Source organism: Podarcis melisellensis (genome assembly GCF_964234715.1).
Source record: "Podarcis melisellensis genome assembly, chromosome: 8".
NCBI lineage: Eukaryota > Metazoa > Chordata > Lepidosauria > Squamata > Lacertidae > Podarcis > Podarcis melisellensis.
Window position 1 is genome coordinate 78,488,630 of NC_138540.1, and position 18,465 is coordinate 78,507,094.

At 42.8% G+C, this 18,465-nt stretch overlaps 1 protein-coding gene across 3 annotated transcripts; it reads right to left on the reverse strand.

Annotated features, from left to right (window-relative positions):
• Nucleotides 1-543: 543 nt before the first annotated feature.
• Nucleotides 544-13,510, reverse strand: LOC309376160 (phospholipase A2 inhibitor and Ly6/PLAUR domain-containing protein-like). 3 transcript variants are annotated; one of them, XM_081922388.1, is made up of 6 exons: nt 13,438-13,510; nt 11,090-11,176; nt 10,078-10,167; nt 5,137-5,283; nt 1,443-1,574; nt 544-839 (listed from the first exon to the last, which is right to left on the reverse strand). In XM_081922388.1, exons 2-6 carry the CDS (start codon nt 11,097-11,099, stop codon nt 682-684), a joined length of 537 nt encoding a protein of 178 aa, XP_081778514.1. In that variant the 5' UTR covers nt 11,100-11,176; nt 13,438-13,510; the 3' UTR covers nt 544-681. The 3 variants fall into 3 exon arrangements, with proteins under 3 accessions (XP_081778514.1, XP_081778513.1, XP_081778515.1); XM_081922387.1 differs by lacking the exon at nt 13,438-13,510 and adding an exon at nt 12,589-12,770; XM_081922389.1 differs by lacking the exon at nt 13,438-13,510 and adding an exon at nt 11,868-11,960.
• Between the last annotated feature and the right edge of the window lie 4,955 nt (nt 13,511-18,465).

An 18,465-nucleotide genomic window follows, 5' to 3' on the forward strand; every position in this document is an offset into this window, starting at 1 on the left:
ATGTGAAAATGAATTTATTTTTATTAGCTAATATATTCCATATCTTTCTAATTGGCTTGTTTCAAGAGTTGTAGGGACTTCAAATATTTTGATCCTAATACTATCCACCCAAATAAAAATGTTATATACTGTGTGTGTGTTCTAAGGTTGCCCAACTGAGGAGATTATGACCATCAGCAGGTCTCCAATATTTGATACTTGTCAATAAATAAGCACGAATGTATAATTCCAGTCTCGGAATTCCAGATTTACGTTATAGTAAGCAACTCAGATTTCTTTGAAATATGGACTGGAATATACATTTCCTAAATCAATAAGATAACTCATGATTACCCATTGTTTTTCATTCTAAAAACAGTGCCCTTCATCACCACTGCCACCAAATATTCTTAATTTGATAAATGCAGACACACAACACAGTTTTGATTTGCTTCACCAATTTATTTTGATTATGAACAAAGGATTTTTTTACACATATCCCATGTTTTCAGGAGCCAAACCCCCACATTTCTACTTTAGTTTTCTATTCCCTGCAGACCATTCACCAAATAGAAGCCTCAGGAGTCCTGTGAATACCAGTTGCTCTGGACTCCCATGTTCAGACAAGCAACCACCACTTCCACTGTTGCAGAAAATAGTGGAATCCAAAAGGAAGAAGACATTGCTCTCTCCTAACTACTCTTAAAAGCTGACTTGCTTTGGTGAAACTAGAGTTTCACCACATCGTGCTCGAGTTATCTTGCCTGAAAAGTACTTGTTAAGCACTGATGTCTTGGCCAATTCACAAAAAGTTGGTGATGCACAGCCTTTGACGACCTTATCAGGAACATCACTGTTGTCTAGTAAAGAAAAAGAGACAAGGTCAGATGAGCATCTTGGTAGCAACCTGTGTTTGTGTGTGTGTGTGTGTGCGCGCGCGCGCGCACGCGTGCAAAAGAAAAAATAGGAGCATCCTAATTTTTAACAACTATGTTGAGCAAGTATAGAAAGCATCTGAAAATCACCACATGAAATGAATATGAGAGAGGTGTTTAAAATTTAGAAATAAAAAAGTCTATTTTTTCTTCTTCTTGGGCAAGGGCTCATCTTCATTGATGCTTTCCAGATCAGGTCTCCATGCCTAATTTTACGTCTTTTAAAGACTGGTGAAAACACTCTTTTAATAAATTTTTACATGTAATTTAACAAAAAGACTATTTCTCTCACCTTCTCAAACCCCCACCCTGTAAATATACATACTCATCTATATACATACAAAGCAAATGTGATTTGAGGTGAGTTATGTTTTTAGGGAAAAGAAACTTTCCCCCAAATGCACAATAATCTATTTTCTGGAAGGAAGCCACAAACAGAATGAAATAGTAACACACACACACACACACACACACACACACACACACCTGTTTCCCCCCTCCCACTCATTGCAAGGCAGTTCTACTTACCATGAACAAGAACAAACTCAATGCACTTAGTCTCCTCACCATGACACCTGATGGCATTTGAACCCTTAGAAACTTCTGATTCAGCTGCACAAAGGTTTGGGCACTCCAGCCCATTCAAGTGCCTCGGTGGCCCTGCCAGAAGTAAATACTAAAGTCAAGACATGATTCCAGCCCATTTATCTTTATTCTAATTCCTAGGCTTCAGTTCTTTAATCCTGTGAGAGGGTTGCAACATCTCTACTTCATTCTGTTTCTGCAATGAATGATGTTGACGATGCAGATATTTAGACCTGAGATGAGCAGACAAGCAGTGGTATTTTTTAGGGAGTGAGTTGGGGAGTTTATTGTTGTGAATGTGACTTATTGGCCAGTTATTTTTGGTGCTTGGTTTATTATATATAGTGTTCAATCACTAACTACATATACTTATGTAGTGCTTATGACTATGAAATAGACTGAGGTATATAATATTGTTTAAGTATAGTATGTTGTATACTGTGTTACTATGTTGGAAACCCTCCTCAGATTAAGGTTACTATGTAAAGTTTCTAAACAACAGACAAATAAATAAAGAAATAAAGCCTTGGTGTGTATTTGTTTATTTATTAATTATTCTTTTATATCTCTTAATACTAAAAAGAGTCTCCTAGTGGTATAGAAAACTCAGAAACTACAATAAAATAAAATAAAATTTATGCAATGCAATAAAATGTAAAATCTCAAAAAACCAAAAACATCAACATATACTGAAGTGCCTTTAAAGTGAAGGAACCCTTCTGTTTTCAGTGCTCCAATAATAATAATAATAATAATAATAATAATAATAATAATAATAATAATAATAATTTATTTATTTATTTTATTATTTCATTATTTATACCCTGCCCATCTGGCTCTGTTCCCCCAGCCACTCTGGGCAGTTTACAGCATTCATAAAGTATCTCCTAACTTACAAAATGCTACAGATCACATTAAGATTCGGCCTCTAATAGCCACAAACTATAAAGTTATTACCTCTGCGGTTCTAACCCATCAAGACGAGTCCCAGGGTGAGCTGGGCTTTCAGGAAGCAAGGGGGGCATGTTTTGTACACTTGTCGAGTCATCAAAACTCAGTTTCAATCTAAAATTTTATTTTTTTTCTCACGGGCAGATAGGGTTTCAGCCTGCATAGCAGTTGGAGCTGGACACAGAATTCACCTGCACCTCCATGGACAGCTGTGAGTCAAAATGACTCCCAGGCTGCCCTCCTTGTCTTTCAGAGGCACAGTTACCACATTCAGGACCAGGGAGATCTCCACACCCACCCGCCCCCTGTCCCCCAAGTACAGTACTTCTGTCTTGTCAGGATTCAACCTCAATCAGCCGCCATCCATCCTCCAACCGCCTCCAGACACTCATACAGGACCTTCACCACCTTCACTGGTTCCGATTTAAAAGAGAGGTAGAGCTGGGTGTCATCTGCATACTGATGAACACCCAGCCCAAACCCCCTGATGATCTCTCCCAGCGGCTTCATATAGATATTAAAAAGCATGGGGGAGAGGACGGACCCCTGAGGCATCTCACAAGTGAGAGCCCAGGGGTCTGGTCTGAACAGTCATCCCCCCCCCACCTTCTGAACATGGCCCAGGAGGAAGGAGCAGAACCACTGTATAACAGTGCCCCCAGGTCCCAGCCCCTCTAGACGGTCCAAAACAGAGGTAGGCAACCTAAGGTCCCCAATCACCTTCTCAACCTGGCCCGCAGATGGTCCGGGACTCAGCATGTTTTTACATGAGTAGAATGTGTGCTTTTATTTAAAATGCATCTCTGGGTTATTTGTGGGGCATAGGAATTTGTTCTCCCCCCCCCCCAAAAAAAATATAGTCCAGCCCACCACATGGTCTGAGGGATGGTGGACCAGTACACAGCTGAAAAATGTTGCTGACGCCTGGTCCAGGAGGATGTTATGGTCGATGGTATCAAAGGCCGTTGAGAGATCGAGCAGAACTAGGAAACAGCTTTCACCTTTGTCCCTAGCCCACTGGAGATGAACGGCCAGCATGACCAAGGCAGTTTCAGTCCCAGCTTCTTATTCATTATCACTCATCCCATTTTACTGCACACAGATACATCATCCATCCAGTCACCCCAGTCATCTCTCACTCAATCACCAGCAACCATTGCCAGTCATTGCAGTTTAAAAAAGTGAAAATCAGGACACAAAATTTGAAGTTTTTATGCATCCCCCTCCTCATTTTGCTGATTTTCGACAATGCCCCCTGGACACAAGAAAACATCAGTGTTTGGCAGACCTACTGTAGAAACCAATGAGAGAGAGAAAACGGTTCACTAACTGAGACATGAAATATAGTAATGGGAGGAACTGAGGGCTACCATATGTCCGTATTTTCCCATCAAGTAGGGTGATTTTTGTTTTTCAAAATGCTTTTAAAATCCCCTCCAAAACCAAAAAACTTATTTTTGTTCCCAAATATTTTTGTTCCCAAATAGAGCTCAACAACTTTGCCCAAGCAGTGCGACTTTTGTTGTTCTCCGGTTAGATGCCATTCAGCAGCAATAGATAGTTTCACTAACTACCTCTGCAGTTCTGCCCCACCAAGATGAGTCCCAGAGTGAGCAGGGCTATCAGTGAGCAAGGGGGGGGGCATATGTTCTTATCTCTCTCTCTGTTTCCCTAATTTATCTGGGGGGAGGGGTTCTCTTCCACACACCCAGTGGTCATTTGAATCTCTTGGGAAGTTTTTTTAACATACCGTATATCAAAATTCTGTCCCTAATTACTGGCAAGGGAACATTGCAGTGGCACCCAATCAAGTGATACTACTTTTTTACCTCATGTCATCTAATTTTCTTTTGTCATCTTTTGTACACTTGTTGAGTGATCAAAACTAAGTTTAAATCTAAAATTTTAATTTTTTTATCTCATCCTGTTTTTGAGTTATGAGTGTTTGAAATTTCAAAAAGAGAGAGAGAAATTTGACCTTGCCAGAGTACACAAAGGCCTTAAAAGCTCAGCCCAGCATTGAGATACAGTGGTACCTCAGGTTAAGTACTTAATTCGTTCTGAAGGTCCGTTCTTAACCTGAAACTGTTCTTAACTTGAAGCACCACTTTAGCTAATGGGGCCTCCCGCTGCTGCCTCCGCACCAGAGCCCGATTTCTGTTCTTATTCTGAAGCAAAGTTCTTAACCTGAAGCACTATTTCTGGCTTAGTGGAGTGTGTAACCTGAAGCGTATGTAAATTGAAGCGTATGTAACCTGAAGTACTACTGTACGTCAAAACTAAAAACACAAATCCCTTCAGAACCTGAGCTTCATGATATGTCACATGATGGACTTACTCTAAATCTAAAAATCTAAGTTACCAAATTTTCAATTTTTAAAAAAAGAGTTAAAAAAATGATTTAAAAATTCCCAAAAATATATTGATTATTTAATATTTCAAAGAGCCACCTGCAAATTTCACATTTTACCAAATATATTTTGTACATAAATGTCTGCCTTATTGGATTCTATTTGGGATAAATGGGTCTTCTTGGAGTAAAATATAACAGAATAAACAAGATCTCAACTATAATATTAGTTGCTTCAGGCATTTCTTTAGAAAGTAATTCAGTTAAAAGGTCTCTGAAAAGCTAGTTAGGCTTTTCTTTTTAAAATGTGCTTTAAAAATAGATAGATATACTTACTTTTAAGCATTCCCAGGTTGCACATATATATTTGACAGCAATAGTGGATATGCTCAACGTATTTGTTTCCTACTGAAGAGAAGGTGGCAATAACTGAGATACAATCTTTAGCACAACCCTTGTTCTTGTAGGACTTTATAGAGCCATCTGTTAGATAGAATTGAAGGAATAGCAAGATTCAAATTGATGAACATACAAATATAAATACATTGGGCAAATGGGTGATTTAAGAGAAAATACCTGGCAACAACTGAATTCAGCACACTAATACATAAAGTAGTTTCTTTGAAGTATAATTTCTTCTGCAATACCATGTGAATATTCTAGGATAGTTCCTTAACAACTTGCACATAAATGGGACTAGATGGACTTGTTTTTCTGCCCATACAAAAGAGTCTAGAATAGTTTGATCCACTACCCATCTCTACCTGATATACAGCTAGCTGATCCAGGGGCCTGACTCATGAAGCTTCCTTATATTATGTACTATATTTCTGAGAGACGGGAGAAGATGATTTTTCATGTTTCCTCTAATTTTCTGATCTCTTGAATTCACTTCTCAATACAAGAAATCTTTTTTCATGCAACCTTCTATGGGGAGATGCAGTTATATCTGTCTGGGTATGATTTTCCCCCTTTTCCTTTTAAAAAAATGATTTCTGTGGCTTCATTTGTCAACAGAGTATTTCAGCATTTGATGCTATGTGCTGTTACTATATGTTGCAGGCCTATTCGGCATCAGGTAATAGTGCAACTAGATAAATAGGTTCCGCTCTGGCGGGAAGATAAACAGTGTTTCCATGCACTGCTCTTGTTCACCAGAAATAGCTTAGTCATGCTGGCCACATGACCCGGAAGCGCCACAACGTCAGAGTTGTCCGTGACTGGACCTAATGGTCAGGGGTCCCTTTACCTTAATTGGAGACTGGTTCTAAAAAGAGAGAGTGGGGTGGTGGCGTTGGGGACAATATTTATAAAATATGGCCTGAATCAGGTAAATTCATTCTGATTGGTCTGAAAATCACCATTCACCCCTTCCTCCTTTTCAGGAGTGTTGTTTGCACCCAGTGTGATAGTGGATAGGCTGCGCCCCTGGTCATTGCCTACTCTGGCCCAGGCAACGTCCCAAATCTTGCAGACATGCCTGTGCAAGAAAAAAACTTAAAAGTACATGAGAGTGTAAAGCAGGCATGAGCTGAAAAGGGCTCCTAGGAAATCTGCATGGAGTTGTTTCAAACATGAGAGAACTCAGAGAAATGTGGATAATAAAACACGACGATTATCTCAAACTTTTTCCAGTTAATAGAAATTTAGTAGATGCTGGGAGGTTTAAATATCCAAGGGCAAAGGAATTTTCATATTATTCTGAGCTGAACCAGTATGCCAGCAGTCAAGACGGAATTTGGATCTCAAAAGAATTAACATTAAGAGTGAGAAAATTTGAAATTGATCCAAAGTCCCTATCAGATCACAATTCAGTGTCCTTATTCCTGAAGGGGAAAGAAAGAGGGCAGAAAAGATAGAGGATGAATGAAGCATTCCTTATTGATGAAGGAATAATTCAGATAGCTAAGAAAGCTTCCGAAGAATTCTTCAGATTTTATGTGGGAAAGACTATGGACAAAAACAATTAAATTCTCTGCATGTATGGCATTAAAAGAAAATTTAATGAAGATGATGTATAGGTGGTATTTGACGCCGAATAAACTTGCTAAAATTTAGAAGATAAGGATGTTGGAAATATAAGGAGAAGGAAGGGAATTTCTTTCATATGTGGTGGACGTGTCCTAAGATTAAAGCCTACTGGGATATGATATATAATGAACTGAAAAAGATTTTCAAAAATACCTTAATTAAAAAGGTATATGAAGGAACATTGTAAACATTTGAAAACACTTGCAGGGTTGATTTAAAATATTGATAGGTTATGATTTGATACCTGTTTATAAAAATTAGAAGTAAGTCTTTTAAGTGTAGAGATAAGATAAATAGGGTGATTTAGAAATGCTAAGATAAAAGTGATAACATATGGAAGTCAGGGAGGGGGACAGGAGGACGTCAAAGCTCAGTTAGAGCAAAGATATATGTGATGAAGAAATTATATTTGTTTGTTATAAAGGGGGGAGAATACTAATAATAAATATTATATTAAAAATATTAAAAAGTAGAAGAATTCTTCAAATTTAATATAAACAAAGGAACTAATATGAAGACTGTTTGGAAGACAGGGAAAGCACCCATGCGAGGATTTTTCATCCACCAGAATGCAATTCAGAAGAAACTGGGGGGAAAAGAAAAAATGGAAATATTAGAGGAGATGAAAAAAAATAATAAAAAAGAAATAGCTAAGAACCCAAAGAACAAGATGTTAAGTCAAACTATTAAAATGCTTCAAACTGAATTATCAGTTATGTTGAATCAGGAAACAGAATGGATGATAAAAAATGTTAAAACAAATAATCGGACTAGTGTTGGAAATGTAAAGAAGTGGCAGGAACAACATATGTCTGTTGGACCTGAAAAAAGATGAGGGAATTTTGGGAGGTAATTTATAAATAATTTAAAAAGATGTTTAAAAGCCAATTCCCTAAAAAGCCTGAAGATTCCTCTTAGGGATCATGGGGGATGAAATTCCAAGAAACTTTAAGAAAGTATTTACGTATGCCACCACAGCAGCAAGAGTCTTGAATGCCTAGAATTGGAAAATGGAGACCTTTTCAACAGAGTTACTGGCTGATCAAATTGATGGAGTATACAGAACTGGACAAGCAGATAGGTCAGATGAAAAGATCAAACAATACAATAAACTAAATGATTGAAATATATTCAAACTGTATTTGAAAGACCATTATGGAGAATAAATTTTTCTGACCACTTTAGAGTAATTAATGGAAGAAGAAAAAAGTAAAACATAATGGAATTAGGTTATTGAATAAATGGCTGTGTTAGGAGGGGCAGTCAACTAAGTAAAACTGAGGACTGAGGTAAGAAGGGGAGGGAAGTCAAACGGAAATGGAGTACAAATGAATCAAATCAATCAATAAATATGTATTTTTGTTCTTTTTTCTTTCATAATGTTTTTAAAATATATGTTTAATTACAGGAAAATCAAGTTGTTACAATGTGATTTGATGAATGTATGTCTAAAGCAACCAATAAAAAGGAATTACAAAAGAGAGAGAGAGAGCAAAGTGAAGTGACCAATGGACCAAGTCACAGCAGTCTGCTTTGCTTTCAGTGGAAAACATTGCAGGACTCAAGGGAAGAAGGCAACAAATGAAGGAGGAGACTGGGTAGTCTGTGTGGGCAGAACACAGTAGGACAAGGAAAATGCTTGTCTGTTGCTTGGTTAACCCTGCAAATGGAAGAGGCAAGTGTGGAGGGGAACTGTCCATCCCATCTGAGTTAACAAGGACCAAGTAAGATGAACACAGTGATGAAGCAAAATGTGCAAGCCCAAGGGGACTTTTTACAGGACAGATTATACACTGCTAAGCAGCTGGCTGCAAGACGTGGCTAGTGGATATCCTTAATGGCATGCTGGACTTGTTCCAGGTGTTGTAGGTTTGGTAGTCACCTTCTATGCAACCTTCTATTTCACCATTTTGTGCAGCAAAAGAATCATTGGGCTGGATTCTTAGTGGGAATGGGAGGGGAAGCCCCACCCTGTCAGATGGGATCCCTCTCAGGGATCTTGGAAGAATGCATTCCTTGTCCATACATCCAGCTCAGGGGTTCAGGGGACAGAGCACCCCTTGCTGGTGTCTACTTGAGGTTCACAGGATGCTCTTCATGCTGTTGATGGACGCCAATATTGGTCATCCCCAATAGTCTATCAGTCAGTAGGCGGACTGGTTACATGCCCAGTGTATGTGTCAAAGCTGTTTATCCCTGTAATCAGTAAAGTTGTGGACAAATCTGAACCCAACACATGTCTCCTTGTGTGCATTCACTTGCTGCGTACCTCATTGCTACATCAATGTGCCTGCACCAACAAAGAGTAGACTCTGATTTGGTTGCTTTCTAAGCAGTTGGGAATTATCATTCACTGAGGAATTGTCATTTAGGAGTTAAGGGGGAGCTATGAGACAAATGTCAGAGAAAGATGAGGCCTGAATATTTATGCACAGTTTGTTCACAGTAAGCAGCTGGTAAAAGTCAGGAGAAGGTTACCAGTGGCTCTGTGGATCTATAAGGCTTCCCTGAGTCAAAGTATGAGAGAGTGAGAGAGGTTCAACACTATTAGTTAATGATGTGGAAATGGGCCATCTCAGTGGATCCTTGCAGACTCTGGAATTCCCTTGCTGAGAGAGAGAGAGAGAGAGAGAGAGTTTTCAACAGTAAGCAGCTGGTAAAAGTCAGGAGAAGGTTACCAGTGGCTCTGTGGATCTATGAGACTTCCCTGAGTCAAAGAATGAGAGAGGTTCCACACTCTATTAGTTAATGATATGGAAATGAGCCATCTCATCTTGCAGACCCTGGAATTCCCTTGCTGAGAGAAAGAGAGAGAGAGAGAGAGAGAGAGAGAGAGAGAGAGAGAGAGAGAGAGAGAGAGAGAGAGAGAGTTTTCAACATAGAGAGGGATGGATGTGTTTCAACATGAGGTTTTCTTCTTTATTTTATTTTTTGCTTTTATTGTACCTCACTCAAGAATCTAGACTAAATCCCACCTTGTTGTCATTTTACAAGTGGGTCTCAACAGCTTTTTGAAGAATGACTGCTTTTACTGATAGGGTTGGGGTTGTGTTGTTTTTATTGTAATTATTGTTACATTTTAAACATATTTTTAATATAGTTTTAATTCTAATATTTAATTGTTGAAAAAGTTGAGTTCCTCGAGGATGGTGAGATCAGCATTCTGTTGTCACACTAGATACCCCAGAGACCAAAGGATGCACTCACACACTTAGAGTTAATATGACAGAAAGGCTTCATACTCACTTAAATAGGTTTCAGTACGCTGAGAAAAGCAACTTCCTCCTTCGATAATACAAGCACCCCCATTGTTTTTTAAACATTCCACTTTTTTCACTGCAGAGAGGAGAGGAGAGGAAACATAAGTTGTCCAGTCTTTGAGAAACAGAGTATTCCAACCAAATACAAGCAATGTTTAATGTCTCAGGATCCACATGTAGTGGTGGGTTACAGACTGCATGACCGCCAACACACATCTCTCCCCCCCCCCCCCAATTCTTCATACAGGAACATGTCCAGACACAGAAATGGAAAGACACAAAGCCTTCTTCCCATTTGCTAGTATTTTTTCCTCCACTTCAGGCCTACTTTGTAGCTGCCCAGCTGCATAAATCTTCATCATAGGTCTTCAATCCCCCCCATGAACTCTGAGTATGCTCCATAAATCCATAATTTGATATATTAATTCTGGCATAAATTTAAATAGCCCATTAACCAATTGGCACCTTCCTGTGCTTTGGTTTGCCTGCATCAATCTCACCTACAAAGTCCTTTCCTTTCTTGGGAATTTCCCTATTTAAGTGAGTGAACACAACACAATATTCCCCTTTCCAAATCCTTTCTTTGGTAGTTGGGAGATGATGGAAACCCGGTGGGGGATGATGGCTCTGAAAATGGGATGGCGTCCACTTAACCACATCCAAGGGATCAGGGTGGGGCAGCACTGATGATACAGACCCGCCTTCTCCCCTTCCTTTCCCATCAGAGCTGGTGGGTGCTACTGGATGAAAGGGGGGGCATCAGAGTTATACATGCAGATCAGGGTGATTGGTCACATCCATAGATCCTGGGCCCCTTTCCTGATTACAAGCATCCAACAAAGTGGCAGATCCCTCTGTATAAAGGGGGAATCCAGTGGAAGCCACAGCCACCACCGGAGGGGAGAAAGGCCACTGAGCTGGACTCCAACCCTGACAAATCCATGGCAATTGGGGATGCCACCCTGGCCAACTCCACTGCTGAGAATATAATGCCTCACCTTTTGCCATGACCACCTCCTGCGTGCCTTCCACCTCTGGCACTTCCTGCGAAGCAAAACCGGTACTTACTTCCAAGGCATCCAAACCTGTTGAAATTAAATTAACAGCACCTTGGTTAGGATTTTGGGTTTCTTGCTTCTGCCAGCTGACAAGCACTTGAAGTTAAAGCTGCAGTAGGGCTGCCTTCTGCCTTCTCAGGGCCTCGAGGAACATCAATATAGTCCCCTAGTCCGACTCGCCCTCCACAGAAGAGAGGGGAATGGGATGCCTATGCATGCTCCCTCTGTGGTGCAGATGCTTTTCCTTTGCCCTTAGGGCCCCCCTTAGCCTTTCCTTTACCTGGAGCCATGCTAAATGCACCCCACTCCCCATAATAATCCTGAGGCTCAAAAAGGCTCTGCAGATGTAAAAATTGCCCCTTGCCCCATTCCATAAGGAAATATAAGCACACTTTCTAAATGGACCCTCAGGACCCAACCACTAAACAAGACTCAATATCAGCTTTGTGGTTGAATGGGGAATTTTGAATCTGATCTCTCTCAGCTCCTGGGCTCAGTACGCTAACCACTACACCACACTACCTACCAGGAAAATATCAAAACTGTTGCCTATCCACAGGAAAATGGCTGGGGAGTTATGAAGAAAACCCTTTCACCCCTCTCTATACCACTCCTCCAGCCCAGGGCCCACAACAGCAGGGGCCATATTCCATCCCCAGTCACTGTTAACTGGCTACTTCCACCTAGGGAGATTTCCCCCCAAAAGCAAATCCCCTACCAGGGATGGCCCTTGCACTGGTTCCCCGCTCTTGCAACCAGTGCTTTCAACTTGTGGTTAAAGAGAGGCACCAAGTTCTGCCTGACGTTGGGGTGCTCATTGTATGCACTTGAGACCACAAGTACAACCTGTTCAAGGAGGCTGCAAGGAGGCACAATGGGGCCTCTCAAGTTTGGGGATTTTCAGTCCCATCATCACATACTTGGGGAGGCAGAGGTGTTCCCAGGCCCATAGGGTTGGCATCTATGGTTAGAGGTCTCTTAGTGCCTCAAAGAACCATTGATCTGTTGCCTCTAGCAAGAGCCATAGTTATCTGTAGCAAGCAGCCTACTGCAGGGCTAAAGTTACTCCTCTCCTCTCCACTGGCCTCCTCATGAGTAAATGGAACAGTAAAGAAGACCAATCCCATTGCCTCTCTAGGCAGTTGGCTCTGGTGATTCTATCTTCTCCTGCCAGCCTCCCTGCTCCGCTCTCCCTCATCCAGTCCTCTGATTAGCTAAACCTCCTCTCCTTCCTGCAGAGTCCTTCCTGCAGAGCTCTGTATGGCTGCAAGGGCATAGGTAGCATCAACTGTGTTGGACTGGTCATGTTGTTCGGATGCCTATCATCTTCCACAGCAACTACTTTGCCTCTCTTGCTTCAAAGGTGGCATATGGAGACTACTAGTCCCTTGACTGAATGTTCTTGGAGAAAGAATTCAAGATCTCAGGCTCCTACTCACCTGGGCAAAGGATGACCAAGAGGAGACAAGTACTCAGGAAAGTCGTCATAGTGCTGAAGAGATCAAAAGCTGAGAGCACTCAGAACAAACAAGCAGGTGAAGGATGGAGGATGAGCCTAGTTTGGAGGGTTTTATAGGCCAAGAAGGGAGCCTGAGGGTTACAGGTGGAAAGACCTAGTCCAGTAAGGGGGTGGGAAATGATGAAATTAGAATTAGAGATTGCATGCTTTCCCAGACATGGTGCAATGTTATACTGGAACACAAAGCACAATGTGAAAATTGGATTAACTCTTTTTTAGAAATGGTATGAAATTCTGCCACCTGCATTTTGCACTCCATCCCATTCTCAGAGTTAAGAAACAGGTATTTTTAATAATAATAATAATAATAATAATAATAATAATAATAATAATAATAATACTATTTTTTGTTTATACCCCAACCGCCCCAGCCAAGGCCGGGCTCAGAGCGGCTTACAAGCAATAATAAAAACAAGTTGAAAGATTACAACTTAAAAACAACATTAAAATACAACATTAAAATACTGAAACATTAAAATATTAAAATGTAGCCTCCTCGCAGGAGGAGAAGAAAAGGAAAAAGGAAAGAGAGGGAGGGAATCAAATTGGCTCCAAGCCAAAGGCCAGGCGGAACAACTCTGTCTTACAGGTGCTGCGGAAAGAAATCAGATCCTGCAGGGCCCTGGTTTCATGACGCAGAGCGTTCGACGAGGCTGGAGCCAGAGTTGAAAAGGCCCTGGCTCTGGTTGAAGCCAATCTAACTTCCTTAGGGCCTGGGACCACTAGGGTGTTGCTATTTATGGACCTTGAGGCTCTCCATGGGGCATACCGGGAGAGGCGGTCCCATAGGTACGAGAGTCCTAGGCCGTGAAGGGCTTTAAAGGTCAAAACCAGCACCTTAAATCTGATTACAGAAGTCAACCTGGAGATGACCATCGCATGGATCACTGTGGCCAGGTTGGGGCAGGAAAGGTAAGGGACCAATACTTAATTGAATCCTTTTTGAGAACCCCATTTAATTTCATCAAATGACCCCCCCCCCCGTATATCCTACCTCAATTTCATCACAATGCTTCTGGGGAAATGATGTGCATGATCAGATACAATAATCAGCAATTGGTAAAGTGTGTTCTCACTAGCAGAGAGCACATGTTGCGGTTGGGGAACAGGCCACCATCATGACTAGGCAAATTTGGTGGGGAACCCAAGCCTGTAAAGGGTTAAATGGGTTGCTGGGGATTTTTGAGTGTTGCCAATTCGGAGGAGGGGTCAGAGTCTATAAATATAGGAGACAGACAAGAGGACGTCCTCTTGGCCGTTTTGCGTCGGATCACATGGAGCACTTGGACAATCTTCTCATTGTCTGGCTACATTTCTTTATTTCCCCTTTCTTTTTAATCCTCTCTAGTCCCTTAAATAATTTAATTTCCCCCCTTTCCTGTTCGATTTCACACCCCACCCCTTACCCTGCCCTGTGGGAAGATTCTCCCTATAGCCGTGGCTTGCCTTTCCCAATAGGGAAAGAGCCCCCGTTAGGGGCTTTCTTTCGCAAAAGGTTTTCCCCATTTTGCCTGTTTAATTGTGGGGCTAGTCAGGGCTGTTCCCAGCTTAGCTGGAATCACTTTCGTTTATAGTATCCCCGAAGGTTGGCTTTAATTTGAGTGTGTGCAGCGCTGTTGGCCAAATTTTAAGCTAGCCTTGGGTGGGAGCACTAATTTGGCTTCCTTTAATATTGCTATGAGACTAAGATTCTCAAGAGCAGAAACAGGGAGGCCTATTCGGCCTGCACATTAACTTCCAAGCCTAAGTCTGCTACAGGTAGCAGTTACTTGTTACGTCTCTGACACGTGACTCATTCTCGCTATAGGAATGTACCTGCTTGCAGGCCCAGTTGCTCCCAATGTATATCTGAGGCAGACAAAGGGCCCTAGAGGCTCTCTGTGCCCCCAAGGACTATGGGCACTCTGTATATGCTCTTGAACTATGCCATTTCTGAACAAGTTTATTTTCTTTAAGTTTGTTTTGCCCTGATAGTGGCGAATGCCATTTTAGAGACGAGCCATTGTGGCTTACTGGCTAAAGTGTAAGACCTCGGAGACAGGGTTCATATCCCCCTCTTAGCCATTGTTATAACAAAACAAAACTAACTGCTCCTTTTAGGCTATTCTGTTGCTGGGTAGTTCTGCCCATTTGTGATAAAAGAACTTTGGGTTTTCTTGAAGGGGTGCTTCCCTCTAAAAGGGCAAGCAGGTGTACCTGGACAAGCTGTGGGCTACCTCAACTCTCCTATTTCACTGGAAACATTTATGCCTGGCCTAGCAGGTGATCCTAGGGCTTTGCCCTAGAATTTGATGGCCTGGAAGCGTTTCCGGCCTGAATAGTGTTCCCATGTGGTCTATAAGCATTGGTTTCACTGGGTCAGCGCATAGTGCCGGTAATGCCTAGGTTGCAGGATTGGTCCCTGTATGGGACAGCTGCATGCTCCCCCATTGCTCTACCTGGACACTTAGGTCCTTTTGGTGGTTACCTCACTGCGAGGGATGTAATGGGCACCACATTTGCAATATGCAAGTGGGAGAAAGCACCTTTGCGTGCCCGCATTGTAGTTTGCTCTGTGCATTGCAGGGCACGGTGCTGCATGGGCTGCAATTGCATTGCATTGCATTGCATGTGAGATTTGCAGTTGCATTGCACAGAGGGTGTGTTTGCATTGCACGGAGTGTATTGTTGCATTGCACGGAGTGTGTTGTTGCATCGTACGGAAGGTGCGGTTACATTGCACAGAGTGAGTGTGTGTGTGTGCATTGCACGGAGTGTGTAGTTGCATTGCACGGAATGTGTTTGCATTGCATGGAGGGTGTAGTTGCATTGCACAGAGTCTGTTTTTGCATTGCAAGGAGTGTGTGTGCATTGCACGGGGTGTGTAGTTGCATTGAACGGAGTGTAGTTCCATTGAATGGAGTGCGTAGTTGCATTGCACGGAGGGTTTGTGTGTGCATTGCACGGAGCGTGTATTTGCATTGCACAGAGCATGTTTTTTGCATTGCACGGAGTGCATTGTTGCATTGCACGGAGTGTGTAGTTGCATTGAACGGAGTATGTAGTTGCATTGCACGGAGGGTTTGTGTGTGCATTGCACAGAGCATGTTTTTTGCATTGCAGGGAGTGTGTAGTTGCATTGAACGGAGTATGTAGTTGCATTGCACGGAGGGTTTGTGTGTGCATTGCACAGAGCGTGTTTTTTGCATTGCAGGGAGTGTGTAGTTGCATTGAAAGGAGTATGTAGTTGCATTGCACAGAGGGTTTGTGTGTGCATTGCACAGAGTGCGTAGTTGCATTGCACAGAGTGCGTAGTTGCATTGCACAGAGCGTGTTTTTTGCATTGCACAGAGCGTGTAGTTGCATTGCACAGAGTGTGTCGGAAAAGGAAGCTGGCTCGGTGGCAGCTTTGTCAGGACTTCTTTAGGGGTTCTCGCCAGCGTCGGCCCTGTAAATTTACATATCATGATGGCAGCACAAGATGCCCCCTGCCCAAGCGCTGGAAGCTGGAAGCTGGCAAGCAATAGCTCAATACCTTTTGCCCATATTCCCATTTTATTTAGGGATCCAGTGGATATCGTTGCTAAAACAAACCACTCGCCTATGGAGAAGCTGTTTGCCTTGAAGGAAGTTATTTTGTAATACTTCCTCTGTAGCAAGTGATGCTTCATCAGATCCGATCTTGCTGGGTCACTTAGTTAATCTTCCCACTAGGCCAGGCTGCCTGCGGCCTGAGGTCCCCTTACCTTTGTGTATGCCTACCAAGTGTGGTGAAGGCAGATATCAGGCGATGGTAGCAATTCCTGAATGTATGCAATAGTAGTTCGCCATGGCAGGATACCTTGAACCCGCACAGGGATTTTCAGGTTCATGCTGGTGCTGCTGGATCTTTGCCCTTTGGTTTTATTTCAAGGGCCGCTGGGGTGCAAAGCTATGGCCTCAAGCCCGGTGTGGTGAGGCAATCATGTGACATAACTTTTCTTGAGTTTTTCCCCATTGTAGTAGCAGTTCACATGTGGCCCGAGGAGTCCAGTGACCATCGGATCTGCTTTTGGTCTGATAACCAGGTAGTGGTGAGCGTCTTGGCAAAACGGTCCTCACGCTCCAGCAGATTCTCCGCCCCTCCGCTCACGCTTTCGAGCTGCGCCGCTTAAGGTTTAATATTATGCTTCCTACTCTCCAAATTACGGGATCCTCTAATGATGTTGCTGACACTCTATCCCATTTTCAGATGAAGCGCTTCAGATCCTGGGCTCCAGACTTAGTTGTTGCCAGACTTTTCCAGACCACCTGTGGCATTTTGACAACAATTAGTATTTACAGAGAGCAGCAGCTTCCATTTCCCCTTCTGCTTTATCTCTTATGGGATGGCCTGGATGGATTTCTTAGCCTTAAGCTTGCAGTCCTCGGCCATTCAGATGAATTAGCCCCCATCCTCTGAGCAGATCCTGCAGTATTTGGTTCACCTGCTGCAGATTGGGCGTGCTGTTATAACTATCAGAATTCAGTCTGCTGCAATGTCTGTTACACTGAAGCTTTAATTTTCAGAGACCCTTGTATAAAGTTTGTAGTGCGCAGGGCCTTGGAAGGTTGGAATAGGCTCCAACCTCATAGGACAGCGGGCAGGAAGTTGGTCAATTTTACTTATGTAGTATCTGCAACAAGTTAAAACTTGTCTGCTGGTTAAAGATTAAGGCGAGATTCCTTTCAGTAGTCCATTGCATTTTTGCACTGAGGGTTAGGAAAATGGTTGTTGGTGCCAGCATGGGGCTGAGAGTCTGGAGGCTTATTGCTTCAGGACTTTTCCTTATCCTTTGGAGCTTGTCTTTAGAATCGGGAACTCAAAAACAGACTTAGTGGGCAGGAGTGCCACAATCAGGGTTCCCGCCACAGGTGAGGAGGGCCCTTGCCCGGTTATGGATAACAGAATATTTGGCTTTTCATCCCCTGGGGGCTGGCCCGCTCCTAGTGCATGAAAATGGGTTCCCGTTAGCCAGGCATCAATGTGCTTATGTCGTGCACCAGTTATTACGGCCTGCGGCTTGCTTACCGCTGAACATGCCTCATTCCTTCCAAGTAGGACTGCTGCAAAGGCTGCAGACTGGGGGCCTGTCAGTAGACAGGATTGGAAATACGGGTCATTGGAAGTCTTACGCTGACAAGGGTTATATCAAGAAGTGTCAAATGGTGTCTGTGCTGATGCTTGTCTGTTATTTCCTTTTTTCATAGGAGCAGCTGTGCACATTTGGGTCACAGCATCGTACACTAGGCTGGCAAGCATGTTGACGAGTTTGGACTGGGGCGCCATCTCAGTCTTCCTGCCCATGTGAACATTTACTGGATGTCCTGATGGGGAATGCTTTGGGAGGAGATCCTTCCTTGGGTGTGGTCGAGTGTGACCTGTGCAGGTCCTCCCGCAGTGCTGGTGGTACAGCTGGGCGAGAATGTTTGCTGTCTTCCTCCAGCATAAGTTTGCATTCCTGCATGCAAGAGGGCTTGGATTGAGTTGATGGCAGCTCTCCCTGGACTCATAATAATTTAAGGCATTGGTTCAAGGTGGTCTGGAGGGGGGGTTGGAGCACCTGTCCCCTCTAATGCGCAAAGATATTCCATTAAGGGAATCCAAGGATTCGCTATGCTTTTGTCGACCCCTTTCGAGGGGTAGGGCCACACAAGAGTCCCTGGGAGCATTTGGGGTGAACTTGAGTCTGATCCTGTTTCATTGCTCCCCCACGCTGTTTATTTGTACTGACGATATGGTGGGGCCCAGTCGTCAGTGCTGCCCTGCTAAGGTCAGGTGCAGCTAGTTGGAAACCAA